General features: G+C 39.1%; 1 protein-coding gene across 5 annotated transcripts; it reads left to right on the top strand.

Annotated features, from left to right (window-relative positions):
* The first annotated feature begins 830 nt into the window (after positions 1–830).
* On the top strand, positions 831–21,707 carry LOC109401259 (luc7-like protein 3). 5 transcript variants are annotated; one of them, XR_009995669.1, is made up of 7 exons: positions 831–1,197; positions 1,271–1,633; positions 1,701–1,906; positions 1,968–2,096; positions 10,889–11,022; positions 11,081–11,284; positions 18,259–19,225. XR_009995669.1 is itself a non-coding variant. In XM_062842596.1 (6 exons), the coding sequence occupies exons 1-6, from the start codon at positions 1,099–1,101 to the stop codon at positions 11,113–11,115; spliced, it is 966 nt and encodes a 321-aa protein (XP_062698580.1). In that variant the 5' UTR covers positions 831–1,098; the 3' UTR covers positions 11,116–12,034. The 5 variants fall into 5 exon arrangements, 2 of the variants coding, with proteins under 2 accessions (XP_062698580.1, XP_062698579.1); XR_009995671.1 differs by lacking the exon at positions 18,259–19,225 and adding an exon at positions 11,381–12,034; XR_009995670.1 differs by lacking the exon at positions 18,259–19,225 and adding an exon at positions 11,759–12,034 and having other exon boundaries at positions 11,081–11,700.
* Positions 21,708–27,628: the final 5,921 nt, after the last annotated feature.

The raw sequence follows: 27,628 nt of genomic DNA, 5'->3' as shown, positions 1-27,628 counted from the left end.
AAAACTAGCAGCGGATGGCTCCGAACAGAACGTTAGTACGGAAAACCGCAATTCAGTTCCCGGATCATCGCTGCAATGCAGTCCATTAGAAGCCGACGAATCATCACCTTCATCATTCGAAGATTTCCGGCGAACCCAATTAACTCAACCTCCCGCAAACTCACGGACTCATTTTCGTGTATGTTCAGCATCGGCAGCAACATTATTTATGCAAAAGATGTTATTAAAAGCTATATTATCTATTAAGTTCTTGTGTTTTATTATATTTCGAATTCGATAACAAATGAAAACACAAAATATTAATTTCATTTGTATCCAGCTCATAATGGTTATTGAAACACGGGATATAAAGGTCATAAAACTCACACATAAATTTCATTAATCACGACACATAAATTTCATTCCGTTTCGATAATGAATTTTATTTGTGTCAAACCGTATATCTTTTATGTTCCGGGACATAATTATCATTAATGAAGGCTTATTGCAAAAAATTATGTAGGTTCACACATAAAACATATACGGAAAATATCTTTAGTGTATGGAAAGGTATCAAAATCGATTTGTTTATATTTTAGGGATAGGCCCTTTTCAAATGTAACGCGAGATTTATCCGTTCCTAATCATCGCTAACCGCTGCTAACTGAGCAGCAGTTAGACACGGTAGCGACGGTAGCAACGGATAAATGCGGATTTTTCTGGTTATTAGCAAAGGAAGTGTCATTCCCTGAATTAAAAATCCTGGCAAGACATCAACTGTGGTATTGACAATCGCCGGTCTTTCAGCTGAATTGTCTCTATAATCCATAAAAATTGACAGCTCTCGAAGCTCAAAACGGAAAAAGGCAAGGAAAATTTTCATCGCGTTGTTGAACGGGGATTTTTCGCTCGAAAAATTGCAAATTTTTGCAAAAATAGTGCTTCTACTTGCTTTAAAATACCGCTATTTTGTGCACTGTACAAACGGTAACACATTGTATGTGTATTTCTAAAGGAATCTGCAAAGAATAGTGGAAAAAAATCGATTTTAAGTGGCACCAGTTAGGTGTGTGGTGAAGAAGCAAAGAAGAAGGAGACAATCCAAACAAAGCTGCAATCATGGATGTCGCGAGGCAACTGCTGGACGAACTGATGGGTCGGAATCGGAATTTGGATCCTTCGGTTAAAACCAAAGAACTCAACTGGGAAGACGAGGAGGTGCGTTCGTTTGTGAATTACGTAAGGGTGTTTATGTTGTTGCTCATTGTGCGCATTGGCGTTCTATTTTCAGTTCTGTACATATTTCATGGTCAAATTCTGTCCACACGAATTGTTCGTCAATACGCGGGCAGATTTGGGCCAGTGCGGAAAGTTACACGATGAGGAGGCGAAAAAGCTGTTCGACGCGGCCAAACAGTGCCGCAAGAAGATCCAGTACGAGGAAGATTTCCTCCGGTTCTGCACCAACATGATCAACGAAGTCGACCGGAAGATTGTGAAAGGTCAGCAAAGACTTCTTCTGATGAACAGCAAACTGGAGGCTCGCCCGGTTTCCAAGCAGCAGGAGCAGATCAACACCATGAACGAGAAGATTGAGAAGCTGTTGCGGGAAGCCGAGGAAGCTGGAATCCGGGGAGATGTGGATCAGGCACAGGTACAGTTGTTCATAGCGCATTGCGTTCTGGGATGAGATGGGAATTAATTTCGGTTTTATTTTTCAGAGCTTGATGCAAATGAGCGATCAGCTCAAGGAAGAGAAGGACGAACTGATCAAACAGCACGAATCAAACGGATGGTCCGTCACGGCGGAATACGCCGCATCGCAGGAAAAGCAAATGGAAGTGTGTCAGGTTTGCGGTGCATTCCTTATAGTGGGTGATGCTCAGCAACGAATCGATGATCATCTTACCGGGAAGCAACATTTAGGGTACGCAAATTACGTGCATAAGCAGCATTTTTTTGTTTGTTAATTTTGTCGACTATTTCAGTTATTCGAAATTGAGGCAGGCGGTTGAGGAAATGATGGAGGCAAGGAAGAAGCCTTCTCCACGCCCTGATGAGCGTCGACGAGATGATGATCGTAGACGTGACCGACGTCGGGATGATCATAGACCGAGGTAAATATAGGTACCAAGAAGGGATTAGCGCATCAGCATCAGGTTGCATTGCCCGTTTTCGCTATCATTGGTTTACACGTATAAAGTAATTTATTCAGGTTGTTCATGGTAGTGAGCATCTGCCAATCAAAATTTCAGTTAGGTACCAATAACTTGTGTCAAGCTCGCCCAGTGATGAACAGTGGCGACTCCCTTACCTCAAGTCTACCTGTTCAATAAGTGTAAACTCTTGAATTGTTCGAACAAAGTAGTTTGTAAATAACACTGTTCGACAAAAAAAAACTTTTGTCGTGATCAGAGACCTCCTTAATTGGGCATGAAAGTGCATGTAAAATCTGGTGAAATGTTGTTTCTATAATTTAGGGGTGCCTAACTCTTTGAAGTTCATGTTGAAGATCCGACTCGAATTTTTGGAATCGTCATCAACACATTTCCAAACCTATATCTTGAAAATGCAAATTTGTACAGATCTGAAAAGCAACTGTGATTGATAACGAGTCAAAATTTCAGCCTTTTACAATATTCCATAAAGCAAGACCATAGCTAGGGTGACTGTGGTTATAACCGGCAGATTTGTTTCATTCGTCATGAGCGGTTTTTGGCGGCTAATTAGCCTGACACCTCGAAATATGGATTCGGTTACCTCTCCAGTTGAACAAAATTTTTCGTCAAACATAAAATTCTCCATTTGGCCACCGGATGGTATCCGTTGTTTAGTGTTAATGTTCTGTTCAGTCTATGCAGCCTCTGATGAAAGACTGTGCTCATTGTCTTTTATAAATTTTGTATAACTAAGCATTAGCCTACAGGGCTAGACGAGAAATTTTTAGATGAGTTGACAAAGGTTCTACGGGAAGAAAGTAATATCGATTCACTTTTTTATTTTTCAATCGAATTTAAGGTATTGATCTCTTATTTTTCACGTTAGTTTAATGAACAAGTTCATTGTATGCTTTGAAATCAAATGTTACTTGCATAATCCTTTTGCGATGCTAAAAATGTGTTTTTGGATGCAACAGATTAAAACCGTAGCTCAAGCAGGCTAAAATACACTACGTCTATTGAAAACGTACTTAGGTTTGGTCGAGTTTGCACATATCTAGATATCTATAGATCTCATATGGATGAAAATGTGTGTAAACTTTGTGGCCGTATTCTAAGCGGTGTGAGTCGCCTAGGCGTTCCGCAAGCCTCGACTAGAGTGATTCGATTTGCTTCGCACTCCAGTCTGGAAACGCTTTTCATCAAACGGAAAATACTCCACTTAGCCACTGAGTTAATCCATGGTTTCCTTCAGGAGTTCTTTAAAGGTTTTCTTCTTCTCTTTTCTCCCATGAGTTTTTTTCGGACATTTCTCCACTCCAGGGATTTCAACCAGAATATCTTTTATATCATGAGATTCCATCAGAACTTCTTTCTGGGTTTCCTAAAGAAGTTTCTTCCTCGATTCCTCCAGGTGTTTCTTCTGGGTTTCCTTCAGGAATTCCTTCCGGAAATCACTCAGATATTTATTCCGAGATTTCTGCAAGAATTTCTTCCGGCATTCTGTCAAAACCCGTCCAGGAGTTGCTTCTGAGATTTCTCCAGGAATTGTTTTTTGGATTCATTCAGGAATTCTTTCCTGGATTCTTCTAGGATTTATCCAGGATTTCTTCCCAGAAACTTCTTCCGGTATTCCTCGATTCAATCCTACAAGAATTCCTCCATTATCTCTTAGAATTCCGCGAATAATACCTCCCCACCCAAAGTTATTTCTGGAATTCCTCCAGAATTTTCTTTCTTAGATTTCACTAGGAGTATTAGCTGGATATATTCCGGAATACCACCAAAGTTATTTTCTTTATTCCTTCAGACTTTTTTTTCCCGAGATTCCTTCAAAAATTTCTTCAGCAATTCAAGAAATTGTTGGAGAAATGCTTCAAGGAAACCCTGTAGAATCCCAGAAGGAGTTTCTGCAAAAATCCTGGAAGGAATTCTGGAAAAACCCCAACTTCACCAGATTCTAGTCCCAAACCGCATGAAATTACCACCATAAACCCTTTCAGAGTCTCCTAACATTCCCTCTTGAGCTATATGTATCACAAAAACCTTTATTCATTTTAGAATTCCTTCCTTCACTTTAGAATTCCTATGTACACGGAGAGACGAAACTACCCAAAAGTGAGTTCTTTCCACCCAACTTCGGGGTTGCGTGCGTCAAGCCAATTTTGAGTTGATGGAATCGATGTTTTTGTTGGGTTGTTCCCGCTTGCTTCCATGTGAAAAAAATACCTAATTTTAAGTTTTTTCCACTTAACCGAAATTTTGACTAGATTGTATTCACTCAAATTTGAGTACTGTGCTAGAAACTCAGTTTTTGCTTGACGCACGGAACTGCAAAAGTTGGGCTGTTTCTCTCTTCACTCTCTGACAACAACAGAAAGAGCGCATGAAAAGGGAGATGAAAAAGAACTCAAAATTGAGTTTAAAAGTACCTAATTTTGAGTTTTTCAGTTTCTCCGTGTAGGGAATCGCGCCACTTGGGCGGTGGCTTCTATATTCTCTGTTTTCCGCGCAGCCACAGTTGATCAGCAGGAGTAAATCAATTTAATTTTGTATGGCGAAATGCATCTAAACTTGAATTACTTGAAATACGAAGCTTTTCCCGAAAAAAATATTTGGTAGGCTTAATATTGGTCACCATTGTGCACAACCACTACCAAATATTTTTTCGTATAATGTGTTCCACTTTGAAGAATTTGCCTTTAGATGGTATTCGCCATACAATATTTTTGTGATTTACTTTTGGCGATTTTTCGCGCATAGAAGCTAGCGCCACATTGGTCGGAGGGCGGAGAGTAGGAAAACAGCCGATGTAGTTAATTCATTTCAAATCGCTCGCGAATCGATCAGGTTACTTCAAGAAGTGCCTGACGAAATGAATTAACTACATCGGCTGTTTTCCTACTCTCCGCATCGACCAATGTGGCGCTAGCTTCTATGCGCGAAAAATCGCTAAAAGTAAATCGCAAAAATATTGTATGGCGAATACCATCTAAAGGCAAATTTCTCGAAGTGGAACACATTATTCGAAAAAATATTTGGTAGGGGTATGCGGGGCAATATGGACACCCGGGGCAGAATGGACACCCTCAATATTTTGAAATATGCGAACTTTTTTGAACTTTTAATGAATGGAGAATATAGTCCATTTGTCTAAAACATAGTTTAAGGAAAGAAACATTCGAAATTAAAATTATACTTGATTTTACACAAAAAAGTAGCGTCCTCCGTTTTTTGTGCATGGAAATTATAATTTTCACGCCATCTAAAATAAGATTTAGTGATTAATTTATTGCAGGTCGATTAAAACCTGATATTTCTAGAACACATGCAAGTAGTTTTGCTGTATCTACATGTTTACATTTTCTTCTTTATTATATCAAAAATCAAGTTTGGAAATATCTTCTGCTGCCGGGGCGAAATGGACACTCACCTTTTTGAAAGAAGCGGCAAGGGAAAAATATAACCTAAATCACAAACCAACCAAATTCTTCGATTTCAGTATATTTTCGGTTAAATGTTCACTATAGTAGACATAGGGAGAAACAAATTGGTCAAAAACCGACAGCAGTGGAAAATAGTTGTTCTAGGCACAGCTGTACATGCCGACAATAACGAAGCTTTACCCAAAACAGCCTGAATTTGAATTAACTGAACAAAAATGAACTACATCGGCGTATTATTCATCCATAATAGTTGTTTTGTAATGAAATTACTTTATAGCTGTAAATAATGTACGAAATTCGTAAAAGTCTCATGGTGTCCATAATGCCCCATGGGGGTGTCCATTCTGCCCCGTATGCTTGAAGACGGTCATGAAAAACTAACATTTTTCATAACATTTTTTGAAGTGGATAAATCATTTTTCTTCGTGAGCATTCTTATGCAATAGATGCTAAATAGACTTTAAAAGGATACATGTATCAAAAAACTGATCTTTTTTGACATCTTGCCAGGTAAAGTTGGCAAAAACCTTAGGGTGTCCATATTGCCCCGCCTACCCCTAGTGGTTGTGCACAATGGTGACCGCTATCAAGGCTACCAAATATTTTTTCGGGAAAAGCTTTCTATTTCAAGTAATTCGAGTTTAGATGCATTTCGCCATACAAAATTAAATTGATTTACTCCTGCTGATCAACTGTGGCTGCGCGCAAAGCGGGTAGTCCATTGGTGTGATTTAGACGACACACGAAAGTAAAGCGTACTGTTTCAGCCCTCAGACTAATCAGCCTAGTATGCCTAGTAACTGAAAGTGGAGAGTGAAGTAGTCCACTTGACCTTCCTTAGAATAAGACCTTGTTCCGTCGAAATGATACCCGCCTAAACGCGTAATCCACAATCGAAGGGGAACGAGATCTTATTAACGCGTGTCCGTATCCGGATTGTTGTTGTTCGAAGATCCAACGTATTGCCTACGCTGCCCATGATCGCATATCAGTCCCATCTTTGCTGGGTTTCCTATTCATATGGGACGGTTATGCGATCATAGGCAGTACGTTTCTCAGACTAATCAGCCTAGCATACCTAGTAACTGAAAGTGGAGGTCGAGGCTGCCCGTAAGACCTTCTAGCGTGAAACTCTACTCCGTCGAAACGATACTCGCCTGGACGAGTAATCTATGATCGAAAGGAGCACAGCCTTACGCGTACTTGCCTTGGCGCGGAAGCTGGGAGAATCAGTCTTCTGGATACTTCAGACTGTCAGGCTAGTACGCCTAGTACCTGACGGTGGAAGCTCGAGGTAGACGATTTACCCTGCAACCGGGAAGATCAATCTTTTAGATCCTTCAGACTATCAGGCTAGTACCTGACGGTGGAAGTTCGTGGAAGATGGTCTTTCCCAGAATGTTACAGTTCCATTTAATCTGAATGAAAATTGATCGTTGGCCTTACCAAAGGTATTTCTTTCGAGGAACGATGTTTACCGGTTCGATGTTAAAACGTTACTGCCTGTATTTCGAGAATTGCCTTATATATCTTAGTTTCGAACCTAATTCTAGAATGCGAAGGGACGGCAAATGGTACAATTGTTTTTCAGGTATTTTTGTCACGCTTGATAATAAATTTCCAATTTTACGATCTTTCAATTTCGTGGGCATCAGCCCTTTTTTCTCGACGTTGGGATGCATTTATTCCTTCCCACCTATTCTTTCTATTATGGACAAACGTCTTGAAATTCCGCTTCAACAGTGCATCAGAATTTCAAACGCACAAATCTCAAGAAACAATAAGATTCACACAGTGCATTTCATTATTCTGTTCTTGCTCACTCGTAATAAGCTTAAAATAAGAAGTTCAGGTGCGCTGGTTTTGTTTACGCAGAGATTTGTGCCCTCGAAATCGTGAGTAGGTACCAAAGTCGACCATTGTGGCGGCCATTTTGGGATTCTAACAAGTCTGTCCTTATGTAACCCAGCCACTGGCCTTGACCGATTGTTGTCGTGGCGGACACATACCTTCTTAGAATTTCACCGAAATTCTAGCTCTGGCCTAACCGGCGCATAATAATGCAATCGTGCCCTACGCCTTTCCTTTCCCGATGCGTACACTGCGTGCATCCAGACTATTACAAGATCCTAGCTCTAGTTCTGGCCTGACCGGAGCATATTATTGCAATCGTGTCCTACACCTTTCCTTTCTCAACTGTACACTGCGTGTATCCAGAACTATACGAGTACCTGGCTCGAGTACGGCCGGCGCATAATAAGTATGAACGGATCGGACCCTGCATCTACCCCGGGCGTGCGCCGTATGACAAGTGTTATTATCGACACTTTCTCTTTCGTTCGATCTCTTTCTTGGGTTGAATGGTGGAATCGTCAAGGATCGAATCTCTACCTGGTTCACTTGTTTGGTTGTTGTGGGATGGATTATTGATGCTTGTTTTTTAAGGATCATTACTTATGATTGGTTCGAATTATTGCGATATGGTTTGCGCTCCATAATTTGCTAATAATTTCGTCGCGTTCTAAACACTGACTGTGCGTGTGTTTTTGATATTTCGAGGGACTTTTAACCTGTTGGTCATTCGTCCCTACCGGCAAGCCGACGTTTCCGATAAGATGCTGCAAGTTCCATGTTGGTGCGGATGAATATGGAAGTTGAAATTCATCTAGAAACTCCGTCATAAAGATTTTTCCAGAAATTCCGTCAGGTTTTCTTTACGGTTTCTTATAAGATTCCTTCCATATGTTTTCACGCCATTCTTGGTACACATTCCTTTTTATATTTCCCCTGAAGAGTCTTCCGAATTCCTACCACCATTTTTTAAAGATTCGAAAAATTATTCTTTTGAATTTTCTAAAATTCCTGAATTCCGACCGATTGTTCCTGGAGTTTTTCATGGGGATCTTTCAGAATTTCTGCCAGAGGTTTTCCCGGTATTGTTCCCCAAGTCCCTCGTGTGATTCCTCCTGCGTTTTGCCCAAAGACATGTTTGTCGGATTTCTACCAAGATTTATCCCGAAATCTCTATCTCTACAATAGTGCAATAGTTTCTCTATGGATATATCGCAAAAATTGTCACGTAGTTCCTCCTGGAGTTTTTCTCAGGATTCCTGTTGGAAGATTTTCCGCTGTTCCTTTCGGTGTTCCTCTTGAGACTTTTCATGATGTCTCCCACAGTAGATACAGATATTATTTTTCAGATTTCTCCTAGAGTTCACTTGCGGAGATTCGAAGTGTTTTTCATAGATTTTGCCCTGGAGCTCCTCCCGGCATTTCTTCTGAAGTTATAATTTTTTCAAGCAATTTTTGTGACCAGAGTTTCTCTCTGGATTTCTACAGCAGTTTCAGCTGGGATATTTCCCAAAGGTTTTTGTGGGATTTGTTTTGAAGTGTCACCAGAGATTTTCTTGGAGTTCCTCCCGAGATTGGTCCTAGATGTCTAAGTTTTTTTTTATTTACGCTGGACTTTTTCCTAAGATTGTTTGCGTAGTGTCTTTGGGATTTCCGCCGGAGCTTTTGCTAATATTTGTCATGGAGTTCTTCCAGTGATTTTGGAGCTTTTTCCAGGTTTTACCTTATTGTTGTTTGCCGGACTTCTTGCAGTCTTGGAATATTTTTTACAAGTTTTCTCAAGATTATTCCCAGAGCTCTTCTCGGAATCCCTACCAGAAATTGTCGCGAGATTCTGGATGCTCCTTTTGGGATTTTTTAATAGTTGCTACAGAAGTTCTTGCGGGAGATTTTCTTTGGAATGTCTCCTGGGATAACCTACGAAATTTCTTGTAAGAAATTCCCGGAGAAATATAGGAAGAAATCCAAATTAAATCTGGTAGGGCTTATTGGAAAAATCTCGAGAGGAACTTAAGAAGAAATCCTGAGCAAAAGTGGAATATCTAAAAAAAAAGTTTTAGGAATAATTTCTAGAATAAATATCAAGGCGGAACTCTGAAAACCACGAAGAGAAGGCCGCGAGAAAAACCAAGAAAAATGGAGGAAAACTTCCCAGAAGAAATCCCTGAAAGAACTTCTGTAAAATCTTGCAAAATCCAGAGAAAAACCACAGAGGAATAGACATCACACTACTCGTTTCCCATCTAGTGGTGGCTCGTCCAAATACAGTATGGTTAGCATTGGGCGATTATGATTTCGTGACGAGGATTTTCAATATAATTTGTTCTAAGTGTTGTTCCAACAGTTTCTCTCTGATTTTTTGCAAGATTTTTACAGAATTTCTTATGGAGAGTTTTCCGCTATTTCTCTTGGGTTTCCTCGTGGCCTTTCACTTCGTGGTTTTCAGAGTTCCTCCTTGATATTTTTTCCTGGGATTCCTAAAGGAACTTTGGATTAGTTTTGAAAGGATCTCCGGGAGAAAAGAACTCGCGAATTCTGCGAGAAATTGTGACACAATTTTTAACCTTCTTCGTGCATTGGCTGATGCTCATCACGATGATGTAGTGCACGCTAAACTTGTCTGTCTGTGTCAAATGATCCCAATGCACAACTAGAGAAATTACCGTAGAAATGCAGGGAGGAAGGAATTCGAAGCAGAATCATGAAAAAAATTCAAAATCTCAACAAGCACAGATAATAGACAACCAAGTTCAGCTTCAAAATTATGTATGGAATTTAAATGTCAAAAAACAAAACTCTTGAATAAAAACCTATAGAAATAAACAATTTCGCATAAAAAAATCTTGGATGAATTCAGCTATTTAGTGGAATTTATTGGATGAAAAATCTTTTTTGCCCTTCATATTTTTACTATTCAACAATTTATGAATTTTTCTAAAATTTGGGTTATTTTTTTAATTATTAACTTTCGAAATTCCCTTCTGGGAAAACCTGGGAAATTCGGGGAATTTTCGTTTCCGTCTTTTTGATTAAATTCAATTGGCTTCTTTAACGGTGTTGAGATTATTCGATATTCTAAATCTGCATGTCAAACTGAGCCGAAATCCAAATTTTCATGAATTTTGGAGTCCGGGAACCTGTTTAAAAATCAATTTGAAGTTTGTATGGGAGCGATTTGTCGAATCACCCCTCGTCGCACTTTGTACTGAGCGAAGCTGTCAAACAGTTGCCCAGCTGTCAAAAGGTGATTTCAAAAAATCTCTTTGAAATTGATTTTAGGTAAAAAAACACAGTTCTAAAAATCTGAAAAAAAAATCATAGTGACTCAGAAAAAGGTGCTCTTTCATAAAATTAATACATTAAATTTTTTCTTAATTCAAAAACTCAATTGACGAACTGGTAAAATTTACGTAAAGTATAAACACCAATGTAATATTATTTTTTGTGTTTCAGAGATCGTGACGATCGCTTCAAGCGGGACGATAGGCGCCGCGACCGGCGGGATTTTAGAGATCGAGACTACGAGCGACACGAAAGGCGTGATCGAGATCGTGGAGATCGTGATTATGAACGGCAATATAAGAGATGTAAGGTTACTTACTTAATTGTGTTTTGCCATATTATTATTTTTTTAAATTATTTCAGCTGAACGCCACCGCAGCAGAAGTCGCAGCCACTAAACCAACAGCCCGAGAACAATCTTTTTGTCGTCATGATGCCGTTTCTGTTTACTAGTAGTAGTTTTAGCAGTTCTACGTTCGACCCGGCAAACAATAATCGGATTAAGAGGTATCCCAAGCTACAGAAAAAAACTTATAGACAATTAATAATCTATCAGCCTTTCACCAGGTAAGTCGGTTTGTACAATATCAAAAATCTAATCGATCTTTCTTTTGCGTTTTCTTTCATCGTCGAATGTGTTTTCTGTGTCATATAATCCTAAAGCGTAAACATATCAGAGAAACATGAAAACGTAAATGTGATACAGTTACACTCCATTCGACGCCATATTCGTATAGGCTGAGGTGTGTCTTGTTGAGGGTCGTTGCATTTCCCCGAACAGGTTAGTGTTCTCAGATAGAAACAGACAAACTGAAGATCCCTTGCAGGTGAATCGTGTTGGAGAATTTGCGGAGAATTTCAATCGCACGACAGGTATACAATCACGATCAGAAAACTACCCTAACGTCGATTCAATTATCCTTCCAGTTATGTTTCCTTTGGAGTTGAAATCCTCCTAAGAAGGCGAAGAAGTCGCATGAAAGGTACTTTTTCCTAAATTTCAAAATGTTTCTCAGTAAACATTTTCTGCTAAACTTGTAGCTCGAAGCTAGAACGGTTGGGTCAACATCCCTGAGTTGTCCCTTGTCGCGAATGATCAGGGATTACCGTGCACGCGAATCGCGAGGATTGAGAGGTACATTCAGTTGAATCAAAGTTATATTTTTTTTCGAAAGTTTTACTCAGGATGATCTGTTGAGAAGTCTTCGGTACCGTGGGCGTGAAGCAGAACCGTGTCGTACTGTCGCTATCGAATGTGCCAATCATTCGATGGTAACAGCAACGCAACTCATAATACCAGGTATTTCCTATCATTTCTGTGACGTGTCTAAATCTTTCTGGTGTTTAAAGTATGTTAAAAATAGAACGGATTCAGGTCGAATTGTAATGAGTTTTGGCTTGTTCTTGCTATGTACCGTCAAACGGGGTGACTTGCAACACTTTTCAGCTTCAACTAGCAAAAAATGTTGATTAAACTTAATTTTAAAATTCAAACTATTTGTAATAGTTTTAATAGCCGGTCCCTCTATAAAATAGAGTGAACAAGTTATAGATTGATTTATTTTTTCATCTTGAAAAAGCCAAATAAGGTCGTTTTTGATACATGACGTCGTGCGGGGTGACTTGCAACACCCAATGTAAATCCCTTTTCAAACAAGCAGGTATTAATTTTTAGTTTAAAGCATATTTGATAAGTATTCTTGCTACTATTGTGATATTGTTTGGGCTGACATACTTATTTTTACATTCGTTTTTACATAGGAAATTGCATTGTGAATTTTTATATGGAAATATTGGGCTCAAAAACACCAAGTTACTAATTGTTAATTTAATATAAATTTTAATGTATTTTTCAGTTCATATGATGATCCTTCAGACTTTTGCTGGTGAATTATTAGTTAAACAACAATATTTCGTTTTTCTGGACTTTGAATTGTTAAGAAAATGAGTGTTGCAAGTCACCCCGTCTAGGTACAATATTTCAAAACATATGAATATAACAAAGATTTTGTAATATTTTTATAAAGTAAAATGGAAATTCATATAGCTCATTATGTATAGAATCCGCATATAGAATATTATTTTTGGGAAATATTGTTTTCATTCTTTTGCAGGTAACGATTCGAGGCTCACATTTTTGTTACTTTTTCAAACTAATGTTAAATTTATGAATATTTTGTTGGTACTATTTTCATAAAAGTGAAAATCGTGGCTACTACTCAGATAGTATGTGTAGTGCACTTCATAGTTCAAATGAGTTTTGGTATGTAAACGTCCGATTTTTATGTTTTGTTGATAAACATAGACAGAAGACATCAAGTGTTGCAAGTCACCCCGCCGTTGCAAGTCACCCCGTTTGACGGTACCATAGTGTATGAACCTGAGTGTCGCGGACTGACTCAATATGCTCTCTCAGCGGGAGCCAAACATTGAAGATTGAGGTTATGTTAAACCTTTTTGAACCTGTGTAATTGATTGAAGAGTATTGTTATCTAGGTGCTGCGGATGTAATCAAAACTGTTGTCACGATATCTCCATTTGCCGCTGTCAAGCCGTTGTAAAGCGAGGAGAAGGATAAACATTGTTTTGAGCCTATTTCAGCTAATTTTTTAACAACTATCCATCAAAATTTCCATCGCGAATGGAAAATTATAAACTTATAACACGAGAACAAAATTGGAATAATGGTGGATTGATCATGTTTACCATTTCCGAACAGCGTCGCGACGGCGTGTTTGACAACCGCGCTGAGAGAGGTGGTTGCAAGAAAATTGAACGCTCGTGCGTGTTTACAAGCTGTGTGCCGGGAGTGTGTAGGTGTGTGTTAGCTAGCTTGAAAAATAAAACCGCTTCTATTCGCACCACTCAGGTATGAACATGCTGCAAAGGGTTAGACAAATAAGCACCTGAGTGGTGCGAATAGAAGCGGTTTTATTTTTCAAGCTAGCTAACACACACCTACACACTCCCGGCACACAGCTTGTAAACACGCACGAGCGTTCAATTTTCTTGCAACCACCTCTCTCAGCGCGGTTGTCAAACACGCCGTCGCGACGCTGTTCGGAAATGGTAAACATGATCAATCCACCATTATTCCAATTTTGTTCTCGTGTTATAAGTTTATAATTTTCCATTCGCGATGGAAATTTTGATGGATAGTTGTTAAAAAATTAGCTGAAATAGGCTCAAAACAATGTTTATCCTTCTCCTCGCTTTACAACGGCTTGACAGCGGCAAATGGAGATATCGTGACAACAGTTTTGATTACATCCGCAGCACCTAGATAACAATACTCTTCAATCAATTACACAGGTTCAAAAAGGTTTAACATAACCTCAATCTTCAATGTTTGGCTCCAGATGTTTGGCTCCCGCTGAGAGAGCATATTGAGTCAGTCCGCGACACTCAGATAAGCACTTTCATAATCAGCGCCATTGGCGTGAGTAAATACAAACGCAATAACTAACTGCTTTACAAAAGTCTACGCGAACATGACATTTGAAGACAGATTAATTAGATAGTTAGGGTTTGCAGGCGTATCAAAACATCCAAAATGTCCAAGTATATATCTCCCAAGAAATTTCCTGAATTTCCAGCAGAATTTGCTTCTCAGTGATGTCCCGAAAATTTCCCCCGGAGTCTTTCCAAAAATTCTCTCAGGAATCGCACTGAAGTTATTCAATAATTCAAAAGCTGTCTTAGGAATTTCTCCAGGCATTTGGTTGTTCACTGTTTGGGCTTGTTACTTATCCGCAGACAATCTTTGATATGTTCCTCTCTGGAGCCACCAAATGTTGATTATTATTTAAATTTATTTGGTGCTTGTTGCTGTTTTGCTAAGATTGACTTAGATTCACGCATGCTTCTTAGTGCATTCATTAACGTTGCCCCTTCGAGTATTTCTGCATTGGATCGATTTATCCTCAAATTTTATTCTTCTGTAGTTGTTACATCGAATACATGTTAAATGAGATGTTTCCGTTCTGAGCGTGTTCCTCCCTGGAGCCATCATATGTTGTTAGTTCGGACTTGTTACTTATCCGCAGACAATCTTTGAGATCTTTGGGCTAGTATTCATCGCGTCGAACCTATGCTTGGTGAAGAATCTTTGAGAATCTGCTTTGAAGCAACTTTCGGATAAAAACACTTAGCAAGATAAACTTACAACACTGACTGTATTTCTAAGAATTGCGAAATTTAATTTTTAAACCCGTATTGGCCTGAGTCAGCGCATCCCTGCAAGAGTACCTAAAGTATTCCTAGAAATATCTGCTGATATTAAGAGAAATTCCTGAAGGAATCATTGAAAAATACTTTGGAGGTATCGCAAGATGAATTCCTATAGGAATACCTAGAGAAATCTTTGAAGGATCACAGAAAGGATATGGAATCCAGGAATTTCAGGGATTACTCCAAGGAGTCCACTTGGAGTTCCTCCTGGAATTCTATCTGTGATTTTTCCAGGTATTTCTTCAAGAATGTCTTCATCACTTCTTCCAGGAATTTTGTAAAGAATTCCCGCATTCCATTGATTCAGATATTTTTCCTAGGATTCCTTCAGAAATTCCATGTCTGCAAGGATTCTTTCAAGAACTTACATTCTTGCTGGGATTCCTCCAGCAATTCTTGCTGTAGTTTATTAGTCGGGTAACTCTCGCTGAGACCGGCCCACTATTTACACCTTGTCTTCAAAAATGTTTAAGGTGCCGATTTTCTGAAAGCCCTCGCTAAAAAAGTAAGAAAAATGTATTTGGTTACTCAAATTGATGGGCTCCCCGTTAGTTAAAACCACATCAATTTTTGCAGACCCCTCGATTTTGGTCAAATGATGGCTGTTAATGGTCAACCGTTAAACTCGAAAGTTTCTCCAAAAAACACCTCAAAACGAATTGTTGTTGAAAAGAGGAAAGATAGAGCTACTATTTACAATAATAAAAAGTTAGGTCGGCCATATTAATTTTGGCCGCCATCTTGGATTTTTACACCAAAACATTTTTTTCGCCATGAGGACAACCTCCGATTTTCAAAATTTTTGCATCAATTGAAAGCTGAGATATTTATATATAACATATCAAAAAATTAGAGATGTCTTTTTTTCCTTTCAAAAGTTATCTGCAGTTTTGTAAATTAAGCCACGTTTTCCCCACACATTTCCATGCGTACCGGCAACGACATGCAACAGCATCCGAGTTTACGCCTGCATATATACACAAAGGCGCGTGCCGCAAAATTTGGCCTAATTGGAGGTTCGTTTCCGTTTTTGACTGTTTTTCAATGATGCGGGCATTGCTTTCATAACTTTTTTTAGTGTTTCGACATTATTAAGGAATGCCAGCAATAATTACTGGAAAACAAAGAGCCATTCCTAGAAGAAATTTCTGAAGGAATCATAGCAGGTATTCATGGAAGAACTTAAGAGAAATCCCAAGGGCAAATCCTGTAGAAATTTTCGGAGGAATCTCAAGGATTTCTAAAGCATTTATTAGAAGTTCTTCAGAAACTCCTGGAGGATTTCCAGCAGAAATCGCTTGAAGAATCCCAGCGAGACTTCTTAGAGAGGATTCCAACCACGATAGCCTGGAGAAATCCACACAGCGGCCCAGAAACAATCCAACAGAAATTCTCAAAGGAATCTGAAGAGGATTTCCGGTAAGATTACGAAAAGAAACTCCCAGAAAGATCTTTTGAGAAATTCAGAAGGAATTCTTTGATGGATCCATAAAGAAATTACAGCAGGAGCATGGAAAGCTGGATGATTCTCTTCATGAATAACTGGAGAAATCCCAGCAAGAATTTCCAGAGGTCATCCCAGAGGAATTCTTGGATGAACTCCAAAAGGAATCCTTGGGAAAATCTCTGGAGGAAATACATAAGGAATTTGTGAAGAAATTTTTTGAGAAATCCCTATAAAATTTACAGAAAGAACTTCTGCAGGAATACCAGTGGGCATTCCTAGAGTATTACCTAGCGGAATTCCGGAATGAATTCTTGGAGAAATCCACGATATAATGCCAAGAATAACTCTTGGAGGAATTTATGCAGAAATCTTCAATGATGATGATCCAGAAATCTTTGGTAAAATCCTCTTGGAATTTTTCCACAAATGCCTGAAGGGAAATTACTGCTGAGATTGCTCCAGAGGTTTCTCCTAGTATTTCTATACAAATTCGGAATACCAAAAGGATTCCTTCAGATTTATGCCTACTAAGAATTCTTCAGGAATTCGTGCTGGGATTTCTTCAGTAATTTCAATCTTAGGTGTCCTCAAAATTGCTGAAAGAATCCTCTTAGAAATCTTTAAATCACAGCAGGAAATTCTGAAAAACTGTCTGGAGTAATTACAGTAGGATTTTAGTAAAAACCTCAGCTATTATTATGGAAATATTTTCAGTCAATGGTACTACACGCATGGTAATAATGACAATATTTCAGCACAATTAAAAGAATTTTGCATTCGGTTGAAAATCGTTGGTGCAGTTCTTAAGTTGGTAAACTTAAGATTCGGTAGAAACTACAACAAAATTTATTTCAGTAAACATAGCAAGACAACCCGAACGAAGTTCTTCTCAAATAATTTGACCTGAACTCCGTTTTGTTACTCCAGAAAGCGTCGGTTGTGGGTTGATTTCGGTTTATTTGTTGTGCTCTCCTAATGTCTTCTACCTGAAAACGAAAAGAATCTGGAGTCGGCAGCGGAAAGCGAATGTTCGCAAAGATAGATCACCGCCGCACGTATCACAGCTTCGCCACAATTGTGCATTATGATAAAGGTAATTGTTCGAACCATACCCCTTACCTTAAACCAAACGATGTTGTGTTCATTTCATCCAGGATATGGAATGGCCGTTGGGAGCTACGGTGTGCTCTGCTTTGTACAAGAATTAATGCTGATTCTGACTGGGAACAGTCTTGAGGTAATTGAGCTAGTATTCAGTAAATATATTTTTTTCACAATCAGTCGTCAATTCCGTCGAGTCTCATCATCGTTGTAATGCTGCGTCTTACAAATAAGTCCAGGGTTCCATCAGAGTCTTCTCTCCAAAACACACATTCGATCGGAGGCGCTCAAAGTCTTCGCATTGATTGTTGCCACGCCAAAAGGTATTTGACATACGTATACAGAATAATTGCAAACGTTATCAATATGAAAGGTATTCTTAACACATTTGAACGCGAGATTTCGCGTCGTCGCCAATGAACAGAAAACCAACATCGCATAACGAATGAAACCATTGCAAGACACATTCATTCCCGACAAAAGGTATTTATAAGCGCACTAATTAAACGTAAAAATAGTTTGTGTAATATTTTCAACAGGAACTGTACCTTTTAGAAATGTAATTCGTTGAATGGAATATAGAGCATATAGTACTAAACGTAACTTGAATGAAATCACTCATGTACGACATAGCTTACTTTTCCATTCAATGGGTTATAATGTTAATACAACCAGCAAGAGCAGCACTGCGAAAACAAAAAGCGTGTTTTCAACATCATCTCTATCACGAATATTTCTTTCTTTTCACTTTTGATATTTTCAGGAGTGACCCAGTTTCATCTTTCGCGGTCGCAGCAACACCGTCTACTTAATCACGTAGAGTTGAGCAATAACATTAGTTTAATTGTAATCAAAAAACATTATAATCAATAGTAACTACGTTTCATATGCTAACGTAACCAATTTGAATGAAATTGATCGTATTTGTGACAATAGTGCATACCCAGACGACACGCCATGAAGCATCAACGAATTCCAACGTCGCAGCTGCTATAGGTGCCCGGACGTAATTCTGACATCAGCTACAAACTAAATCGCAGGTATCGTGCGTTTTTATCATCCCACTTATTTTAGTTTAAGATTATGAAAAACAAACAGAAAACCACAAGTGAATAACATTTTAGGATTGTGTATGGAAATGTGAGGCTCTATTGGTATCCAATAAGCACAATACTTCTATATGTAAAAAAAAAAACAAATGCAATCGTAGTTTAATGTTAAGATCACCCTCTCTATCTTCATTGCAACTAAGCTGAAACAGCCCAACCTTACCCGGTATTCTATATATATTTTCATCAGCTTATATGTGTAAATCTTTTTCCTATTGAGGCGATACGCCCCTCGTCAACCGTTATGTTTTTAGTATTCGATTCTCCTACAATAAGTTACATATACGTTGTAGCGACGCAAACCTACTTATTTTTAGGTCTCATGATGTGTGATCCAATATCAATCATTGACAAAAAAATATAGAAAAATAGTGACGGGGTAAGAGACTGTAGCAACAAAAATTGCAAATGCAACGAAAGCAAACATTCTTACGAGTTCAGAATTCACTAAAAATGCAAGTCTACAGACACACTATCACTCTTAACAGTTTATCGAACACCACTACACTGCATGAGCTGTGTATACTTCTAGCGCTGCTACTCGAATATGTTGCGCAGTGCGTATGGGCTTAAGGTTTTGTGTTTCAATAAAGTACAATTCACTATTGGAATTAAAAATAAGATGTTCCCCTTTTTCGTAGTAGAGAAATATCCTTGCATGTATGGCAAATGAAAACCCCCTGAAGGCTCTGAATTTGATAAACGGACTTAGGTGATCGAAAGATGGAAGCAGCATTTCGACGAGCACCTGAAGTTGTGCTGCTGGAGGAGAAAATGGCATAGATAGTTTACCCAGTCAACCAGTGATCGTATAAGATGTTGAAGTGGAAGCGATATGCGTACATTTTACATGCGCCTAAATGAAGGCATGCACGCATATGGCCTCCACTTTATCATCTTATACGATCACTAATTAACAGACAATTGTCTGTTGTACCTCATTGGTAGTGAGGCGATAAGTTGCAGTGTGGAAATTTCCGAACTAGCTACCTAAGTAACCACAAGCGTTATATCATTGCACGAATTAAACTGAGTATCAACCTTTGCAATGCGAAATGCAGTAATTCCACACTTGTCATGCAATAATTATTTATCTTTTACCAATGTATTGATGCATTACATTTTTCTTTACATTACGGTGCATTAAAAGGTGATATACGAACGATAGTTCAATTACTCAACACTGCAAAAACTGTATAAACGCAATGTACGAACTAGCAACGGTTGCTCTAACAATACAATTGTAAAGGTTGACTCTAATATGGTAAACAAATGAAATCAAGAAGAGTGAATAACTTTACGGTCAACTCTAGCGGTCTTCTACACTTCTGATTTGACTCCCGACCAACTTCATCCTCGCTTGAACAACCGATCGGCGACTTTCTTCAGCAAAACCTTTTTAGAGATGACCTTTTCTCTTTTCTGTTGACTGCTATCACATTCCAATACTTAATTATGGAAACCACAATTAGCATATTAGCAGTGTGCGAAGGGTGTTTTAATTTTCTTATGTTGATGAAATATCTTCTGCATCACACCAATGCATCATGAATTCATCATCAGTGATTTATCAGAATGTGATTACAATGATTCTATTCTATATGACATCCCGAATAAACCGATATGATACATCAATTGAACAGTGTATCATTTTCTGATCATATGTGTTATCGTATGCCGGATGATAAATCGATGACAAGACAAATCATATTGATGATAGCAGTTATCATTTTTGGTGTTAGATTAATAGATTGTAACGAGCACTCAGCTGAGATAGCAAGGGAAATCCATGAAGGTAACTCCTCTCAGGAACATGAGATACGGGAGACGGGGCACAGACGGAGTTTAGATAAGAACGGCAGTATAAAATTGAATGTACGCTTGAAATGTATTAATTCTTCAATTGTGAAATAAAAATCAAATAGAAAAACTTTCCCGATTTCAAACAAAATGTATGCATCACAACGTATGCGTTACAACGTGGGGGCTCAACCGGGATTTTTCCCAAGCCATGAATTTCGATGTGCACCGATGAGATATCGAACAAACAACTACAGTGCGTGCGGCTTCCAACGGTATCCAACGAATAATTACAGATCGAACAACAATCGACGATGGCATAACAATTATCATAAACCTTACATGCCTGTTATTCGCGCCCCGAGATTTGATGGTACTATTATTGGTTATCCCGCACCACAGTTCCTGAAAGATTTTGAAACATATATAAGCAGCCTCAGACGTAGCTATTTTGTGCCAAGGTCGTCGTTAATTGATATATTCCGATCATGTTTGGAGAAAGACGGTGCCATATGGATGTCTACGTTTGGCGGCAAATACCGGAGCTTCGAAGAATTGACCAACGCTTTTCTGCGACGATTTTGGAGTACGACTGTCCAGCGGCATATCCAAGACCAATTCCAATATGGGACATATAAACAACGGGCACAAAGATCGAAAATGTCAAATTACTTCTTAGCCATTCTACGACGAATGATCCACGTTACACATCCACCAACAGATTCACATTTCATAGAAACGATTGGCTATCATTTCCCTTTCCATATCCAGCAGAAGATCAATAAAATGCGCTCCACTGAAGAAGTATATTTGTACCTGCTAGAAGAGGATCGTATGCGGAATTATTGTATGCAGCTTTATCTGCAGCGATGTGAACGTTTGGCAGAGAATTCAGAGTATCGGGCAAATGAAGATAATCAAGAAGAGAGCAGTACGAACAACAGTGAGTCTTCGGTAGAACCCACCGCTGGCGAGAACATCACCGATCAGAACAGCGTTGATAGCAGTGGAATGAGTACAACCATAGATGGTACAACTGCCAAAAGAGTATATCTTCGCAGTTGTAGCGGGGGGAGATGTAACGAGCACTCAGCTGAGATAGCAAGGGAAATCCATGAAGGTAACTCCTCTCAGGAACATGAGATACGGGAGACGGGGCACAGACGGAGTTTAGATAAGAACGGCAGTATAAAATTGAATGTACGCTTGAAATGTATTAATTCTTCAATTGTGAAATAAAAATCAAATAGAAAAACTTTCCCGATTTCAAACAAAATGTATGCATCACAACGTATGCGTTACAAGATTTTTGTTTTGGTTTGTCGCGTCGCACGTATGAAACTTGTGCAAACGTAAATGAGCACATGCATTTAGGTATGTTTACTGTATAGCAATGGCTGTTAACGTGCTGCAATTTGTGACACTAACTTGATTTTAGTGGGGCCCTTTTCGATTTTAAAATTGCTTCAATGAGGTGTTCAAAGTAATGCAGCATCCTAAAGTGAGGATAAGTTTTGTGAAATCCCATTTCGTATTTTAGTGATTGAGTCGTTGCAGATAAAATTTATTGTGGGATCGGGGTAGAAAAATTCATTTTATCGATAAATTTACCAAAAAATTGATGAGTAAACTGATAGGAAACTGGTATTTCATTCAAACTTCCAAATTATCACGACATAACCTCTACTTTTAATCGTCAATATTCACAATTTCAAATATCAATATATGGCAAAATTGATGCACTTATTTATATACGGCTTCGTGGTTACTTGGGAAAGTTGTCGAATGTGTGTGTAAAGGTTTACTTGAAAAAAAAATGAGATCGTTCAAAAATCACGTCCAATATTTTGGGGGGAGGGGGGACCTAAGGAAGTGTGACAGTACGTGTATTAGGTATAGGAAAGGGGCCGTTAATAAAGCACCTAGACTTTTAGGGGGATGGGGGTCTGAGCAAAGTCTACGCTCCATACAAATTTTAAAAAAATTGTGTGGGCCAGTCTACGAGGGGGAAGGGGGGGGGGTTTGGTCTGAGATGGCAAAAATTTGGTCTACGTGGTTTATGAACAGCTCCAAAATAGCGTGACAGAGGGGGCAGGGGGTAGGCTGACCACATTTGTCCCGTTTAAATACGGGACCGAGTACGGGACATATTTTGGAAACTCAACAAAAAGGAAATTAATGTCCAAAAACAGAACTGGATGTTGTCAATAATGGTATTTTAGCTGGAAAGAACGAATAATTTAGTCTCAAACATAAACAATGATCCAGTGGCGAGTATTTGAAAATTGAGTTGTCCCGTTAAATACGGGACGGATGGTCAGCCTAGCAGGGGGTCTAGAAATCCCGAAAAACGATGGACGTAATAAATGAATCTTCCCAGAGGGAAATATGTTTTGCTTTTTTCACGCACATTCTGACAGTTCGTTACGAGGTTTTCACGAGGTTCACGAAGTCATTATTTAGTGCGACAAAGAGTTGTAACACAGACAAACAGACGTCTCACTCTACTCACTTCACATCGTTACCCTTTTTAACGGTTAATTCAAATATTTTGTAGTTCGCAAATCGCTCGGTCACAGCGCTCGCATCATTTTTGCTCCTGTTTGACGTTTGCTCACTACCGCCACCTACTGAGTAGTTTGCGTAACACAGCTTGGTTAGCATTGGGCGATTATGTTTTCGTGACGATGATTTTTATCGCAATTTGTTCCAAGTGATACGTCTGTTTGTCTGTGGTTGTAATCTCTTTTATTTAACTTGGTAGTCGCGAATGGATTGAACATTTTTGGGGAGTTTTCAGCATCTGACATGCTCGTTTCAATTGGGTTTTTAAATTTTGTAAAATGTAATGATTTTTCGTTTTTATACGAAAGAGCACCTTTTTCTGAGCCACTATGATTTTTTTCAGATTTTTAGAATTTTATTTTGGTATCTAAAATCAAATTCAAAGAGATTTTTTGAAATCACCTTTTGACAGCTGGGCAACTGCAACTGCCCAGTACAAAATGCGACGAGGGGTGATTCGACAAATCGCTCCCATACAAACTTTAAGTTGATTTTAAAATAGGTTCCCGGGCACCAAAATTCATGAAAATTTGGATTTTGGCTCAGTTTGGCATGCAGATTCAGAATATGGGATTATCTCAACACCGCTAAACAAGCCAATTGAACAGTCTAAACCAGGCAATAGGGCACTGCATGAAGTTATCTCCTTCTCTTTTACTCTTGCAGAAATTATGTAAACAACAAGGCCAAGAAACGTCAAAATCCCATACTAAATCAAACAATGCAGTGCCCTTTAGGGGAATTCAGGTATTTTGGACAGACCGTTACGCGTATATATTTTGGACATTTACGGCAAAATCAAATGGAAGTGTCCAAAATATATACGCGTAAAGTGCCCCACACAATGCATACGTTTGCGTGTGCGTGACAGTAGTTTGATAGATTTCCCATGGGAAAACTGTCAAAAAAACGCAAACCTCGACGGAACGGACGCTATGTGTTCCAGGCTAGGATTGCTAGGATTGTGTTTCGTTCCGCGAGAATGTTTGTGAGAGAGCTCGAAATGAATGAATCGTGAACGATTATTTCCATGCCTGAGCGTACCACAATGGGTTCACACAGCGTCCTGAAAATGATAATGTGATAACGCATAAAGCGTAAAGAGAGCATGTAGCTCTTTACCACAGCGGGTTAAGAACAACAGAACGCCCTGAAGATTCTGATTTCTGAAGGCAGTTTCACTTAATAAGTGTTTACCGAGTACAGTATTGTTCCGATTTTATCACGCCCCTTTTCAAAAATGCTTTTAAATATTCTACAAAATCTATATGCATATTTAATATTTTTAACGTTGCAAAACGCGCCTTCAACATATGTATATCTTAAAGAAGAGGGAAAACTCTTGTTATCAAATGTAACTGCAAATAAATGAAAAATAAAAGACTGACGCGTGGAGGCCGTGAAAAAATCGGAACATTACTGTATTCGGAAACGCAGTTGCGGAAAAAGTGGACAGTTACATATTAAATGATACGAAGTTCCATAATCGGATTCACAGCTATCACATATAAATGAACTAAATAGCTTGCTGAATATTGAACATGTGATAGCTGAGTCGGCAGTTGGGCGCCGTCCATAAACTACGTAGACTTATGTTGGGCCATCTCAGAAACCCCCCCCCCCCCCCCTCCGTTCATACAAATTTTTTGAAATTTGTATGGGGCTTAGACTTTTGTCAGACCCCCCCATCCCCCCTAAGAGTCTACGTAGTTTATGGACAGACCCTTGTCAATCAATGCTTTGACCAGCATGCTGCAATTCTGCTCAGACAGATTTGTTAGATACTTCGTCACCCCTGGAGATGGCTAAGTACAATAAAATTTTGTTTGATGTCATGACTCCAAACTATTCAAGTATTGTTTGTGCTGAATGGCAGCCCAGATGTCATTCTGATGCTTTATCCTTGATGCTTGAATACCGGAATTGCTGGTTCAGAGCCAATGAAGTCATGTGATGCTCCAGTACAAGCTAACTCATCGGCCAATTCATTTCCAGCGATGGAAGAACGACCAGCCATACAAAGTGAACAGCGTTTGCTGAATTCAGCTCCTCGATTTGAGTTCGACAAGTGATAACTATTTTCGATCTAGAGTTGGCCGAAGCAAGTGCTTTAATAACAGCCTGGCTATCTGAACAGAAGTATATTACATTGCCAATTACGTGCTGCTGAAGTGCTGATTGCACTCCGCACATAAGAGCAAAGATTTCGGCCTGAAAATCGGTGCAGTGTCTACCAAGTGAGTAAGACTGATACAGCCTTAGCTCACGAGAATAAACACCAGCACCTGCTCGACCTTCGAGAAGGGAGCCAGATCAGTTTAACATACGATGCCGTCTGAAATACTTATTTCCAGATATCCAGATGTCCACTCTTCCCGAGAAGAGAATTTCGTGGAAAATGTCCTATATGGGAAATTACAAGTAATTGTAAGATCACTTGGAACAAGGGCAATTTTGTCCCAATTCACCAAAAGTGAAAACAACGAGGTGTGTGTTGATGTGCGGTTCACAGAAGTTTCCTCTAGTAGACCGAGTACCCGTAGACGGTAAAAGCAAGAAAGTGCTTCTTGCTTGAGATGAATGTGTAGTGGAGCAACGTCAAAGAGAACTTCGAGCGCTGCCGTGGGAGTTGAAGAAAACGCTCCAAACATCGCCATTAGGCACATCCTTTGGAGATGGCCTAACTTTGATTGGATCGTTCTCACTTCGCCCTTTTGTCACCACACAAGACATCCATAGGCCAATATTGGACGAACAACAGTTGTGTAAATCCATCTGATATACTTGGGTTTTAGACTCCAAGTTGTACCAAAGGTTCGCCGGCATTGCCCGAAGGCCTTACAAGCTTTCTTGATTCTGAACTCAAAATAATGTGTCCAGGAAAGCTTGGAATCAAGGATGGCTCCAACGTACTTTACCTAATCAGTTACACTCATTGCACAATTATGGGTCACTCAAGGAACAATCATTTCATAATATTTCATAATCGTTGGTCATACAAAAATAACATTTTCATTATTTTCATTTTATATTCTCTTCATTGAAACTCCTTTTTATTGTTTTATATAAAAATCCGCTTGTAACATTCACTTTAGGCGGTGAAAATTACTAAAATGTTGGTGAATGATGAAAACCACAATAATGGGAAAATTACTAAAATGTTGGTGAATGATGAAAACCACAAAAATTGGCTGTGCTACAATAGACCGGCCCACATTTGTATGACGCGAAAAAAAAGTTTTCAAAATTCACGGGGCACCCTCTAGAATCGTGCCTTTGGATGAGAAGAACAATCTGAGAAAGATTCAGCTCAATCGGTTGAAAACTGAGCTGGCGCAAATGAGTTGAAGGTTTCTATGGGATGTTCAGTCCAAATATATGGGAATTGGATGACCTCCAGTCTCTCATACACCACGCTGGTTTGGCGAGTTCGATTTGGCTCAGAATTGAAAAAATAGAAGTTGATACCCTAAAGAACAACTTTGTAGAAGACCATATCATGATAAAACTTAAATTAGTTGCGGTTTTAGTCAAGGAAAGCAGGATGAGAATATCTTCTCCCGTTTACTCTAGGTTGTTAAATTCAGCACGTGTTTGCCGTCCGGAACTTGGGCACTACATCATAGGCGGCTATGTTGTCCTTGATTTCCATTGCTCACGCACGTGGGTGAGTATCGAGACAATGAAGAATTACATAGCTGCCTATGATGTAGCGCGCAAGCTACTGCCGACCAACACGTGATGCATATAACAACCGAGAGTAAACGGGGGAAGATGTCCACATCCTGCTTTCGTTGGCAAATACCACAACTATATTAAGTTTTATCATGTTATGATCTTCTACAAAGTTGTTCATTAGGGTATCAACTATTATTCTTTCAATTCTGAGCCAAATCGAACTCGCCAAACCGGCGAGCTGTATGAGAGATTGGAGGTCATCCCATTTCCCATATATTTGGACTGAACATCCCATACAAACCTTCAACTCATTTGCGCCAGCTCAGTTTTCAACCGATTGAGCTGAATCTTTCACAGATTGTTCTCATCCAAAGGTACGATTCTAGAGGGTGCCCCGTAAATATTTTCGACATTTTTGTATTTGGGCCAGTCTAGTGCTACAATATGGGCAGTGAAGAGAAATGTCAGACAAAAGAGGCACAAAACAAGCAACAAAGAAGACGCAGCGATTACTCTTTATCTTTACTGGTAACAGATAATGACATGATCCCGAATTTTTTTGTTGCAGACAAAACGGAACCTGAATTTGTTGCGTACTTTTCAACTCGTGAATAATCAATTATTACCAACCCAAAATCGAAACTTTTTGTTGGTACATCTTCAGCAGCGTTGCAGTGTTTACCAACTCGAAGTTACCGCTTGAAAATCACAATGCAAGCCTCAAAAATCTCTAAACTCGTGATGCACGATCTTTGTCCTGTTCTGTTCAAGTTGGGATAAACCCATGTCGCATTGGGTAGAATGTCGCAACAAGTTCAAGTTGCGACATTGTCGTTATTGTTGCGCGATGGTTGAATTTTGATTCACTGAATATGGGTCAATTTGTTGCCTATTATGGGTCACTCAAGAGGAATCGGGTCAACAATAATGTTTTGTCTATTTTTTCAATGAATGATCACTTATGCTTGATAGATCAACTAT

The sequence above is a fragment of the Aedes albopictus genome, chromosome 3 (genome assembly GCF_035046485.1).
Source record: "Aedes albopictus strain Foshan chromosome 3, AalbF5, whole genome shotgun sequence".
Classification (NCBI taxonomy): domain Eukaryota; kingdom Metazoa; phylum Arthropoda; class Insecta; order Diptera; family Culicidae; genus Aedes; species Aedes albopictus.
This window is presented reverse-complemented; position numbering and strand designations above follow the sequence as displayed.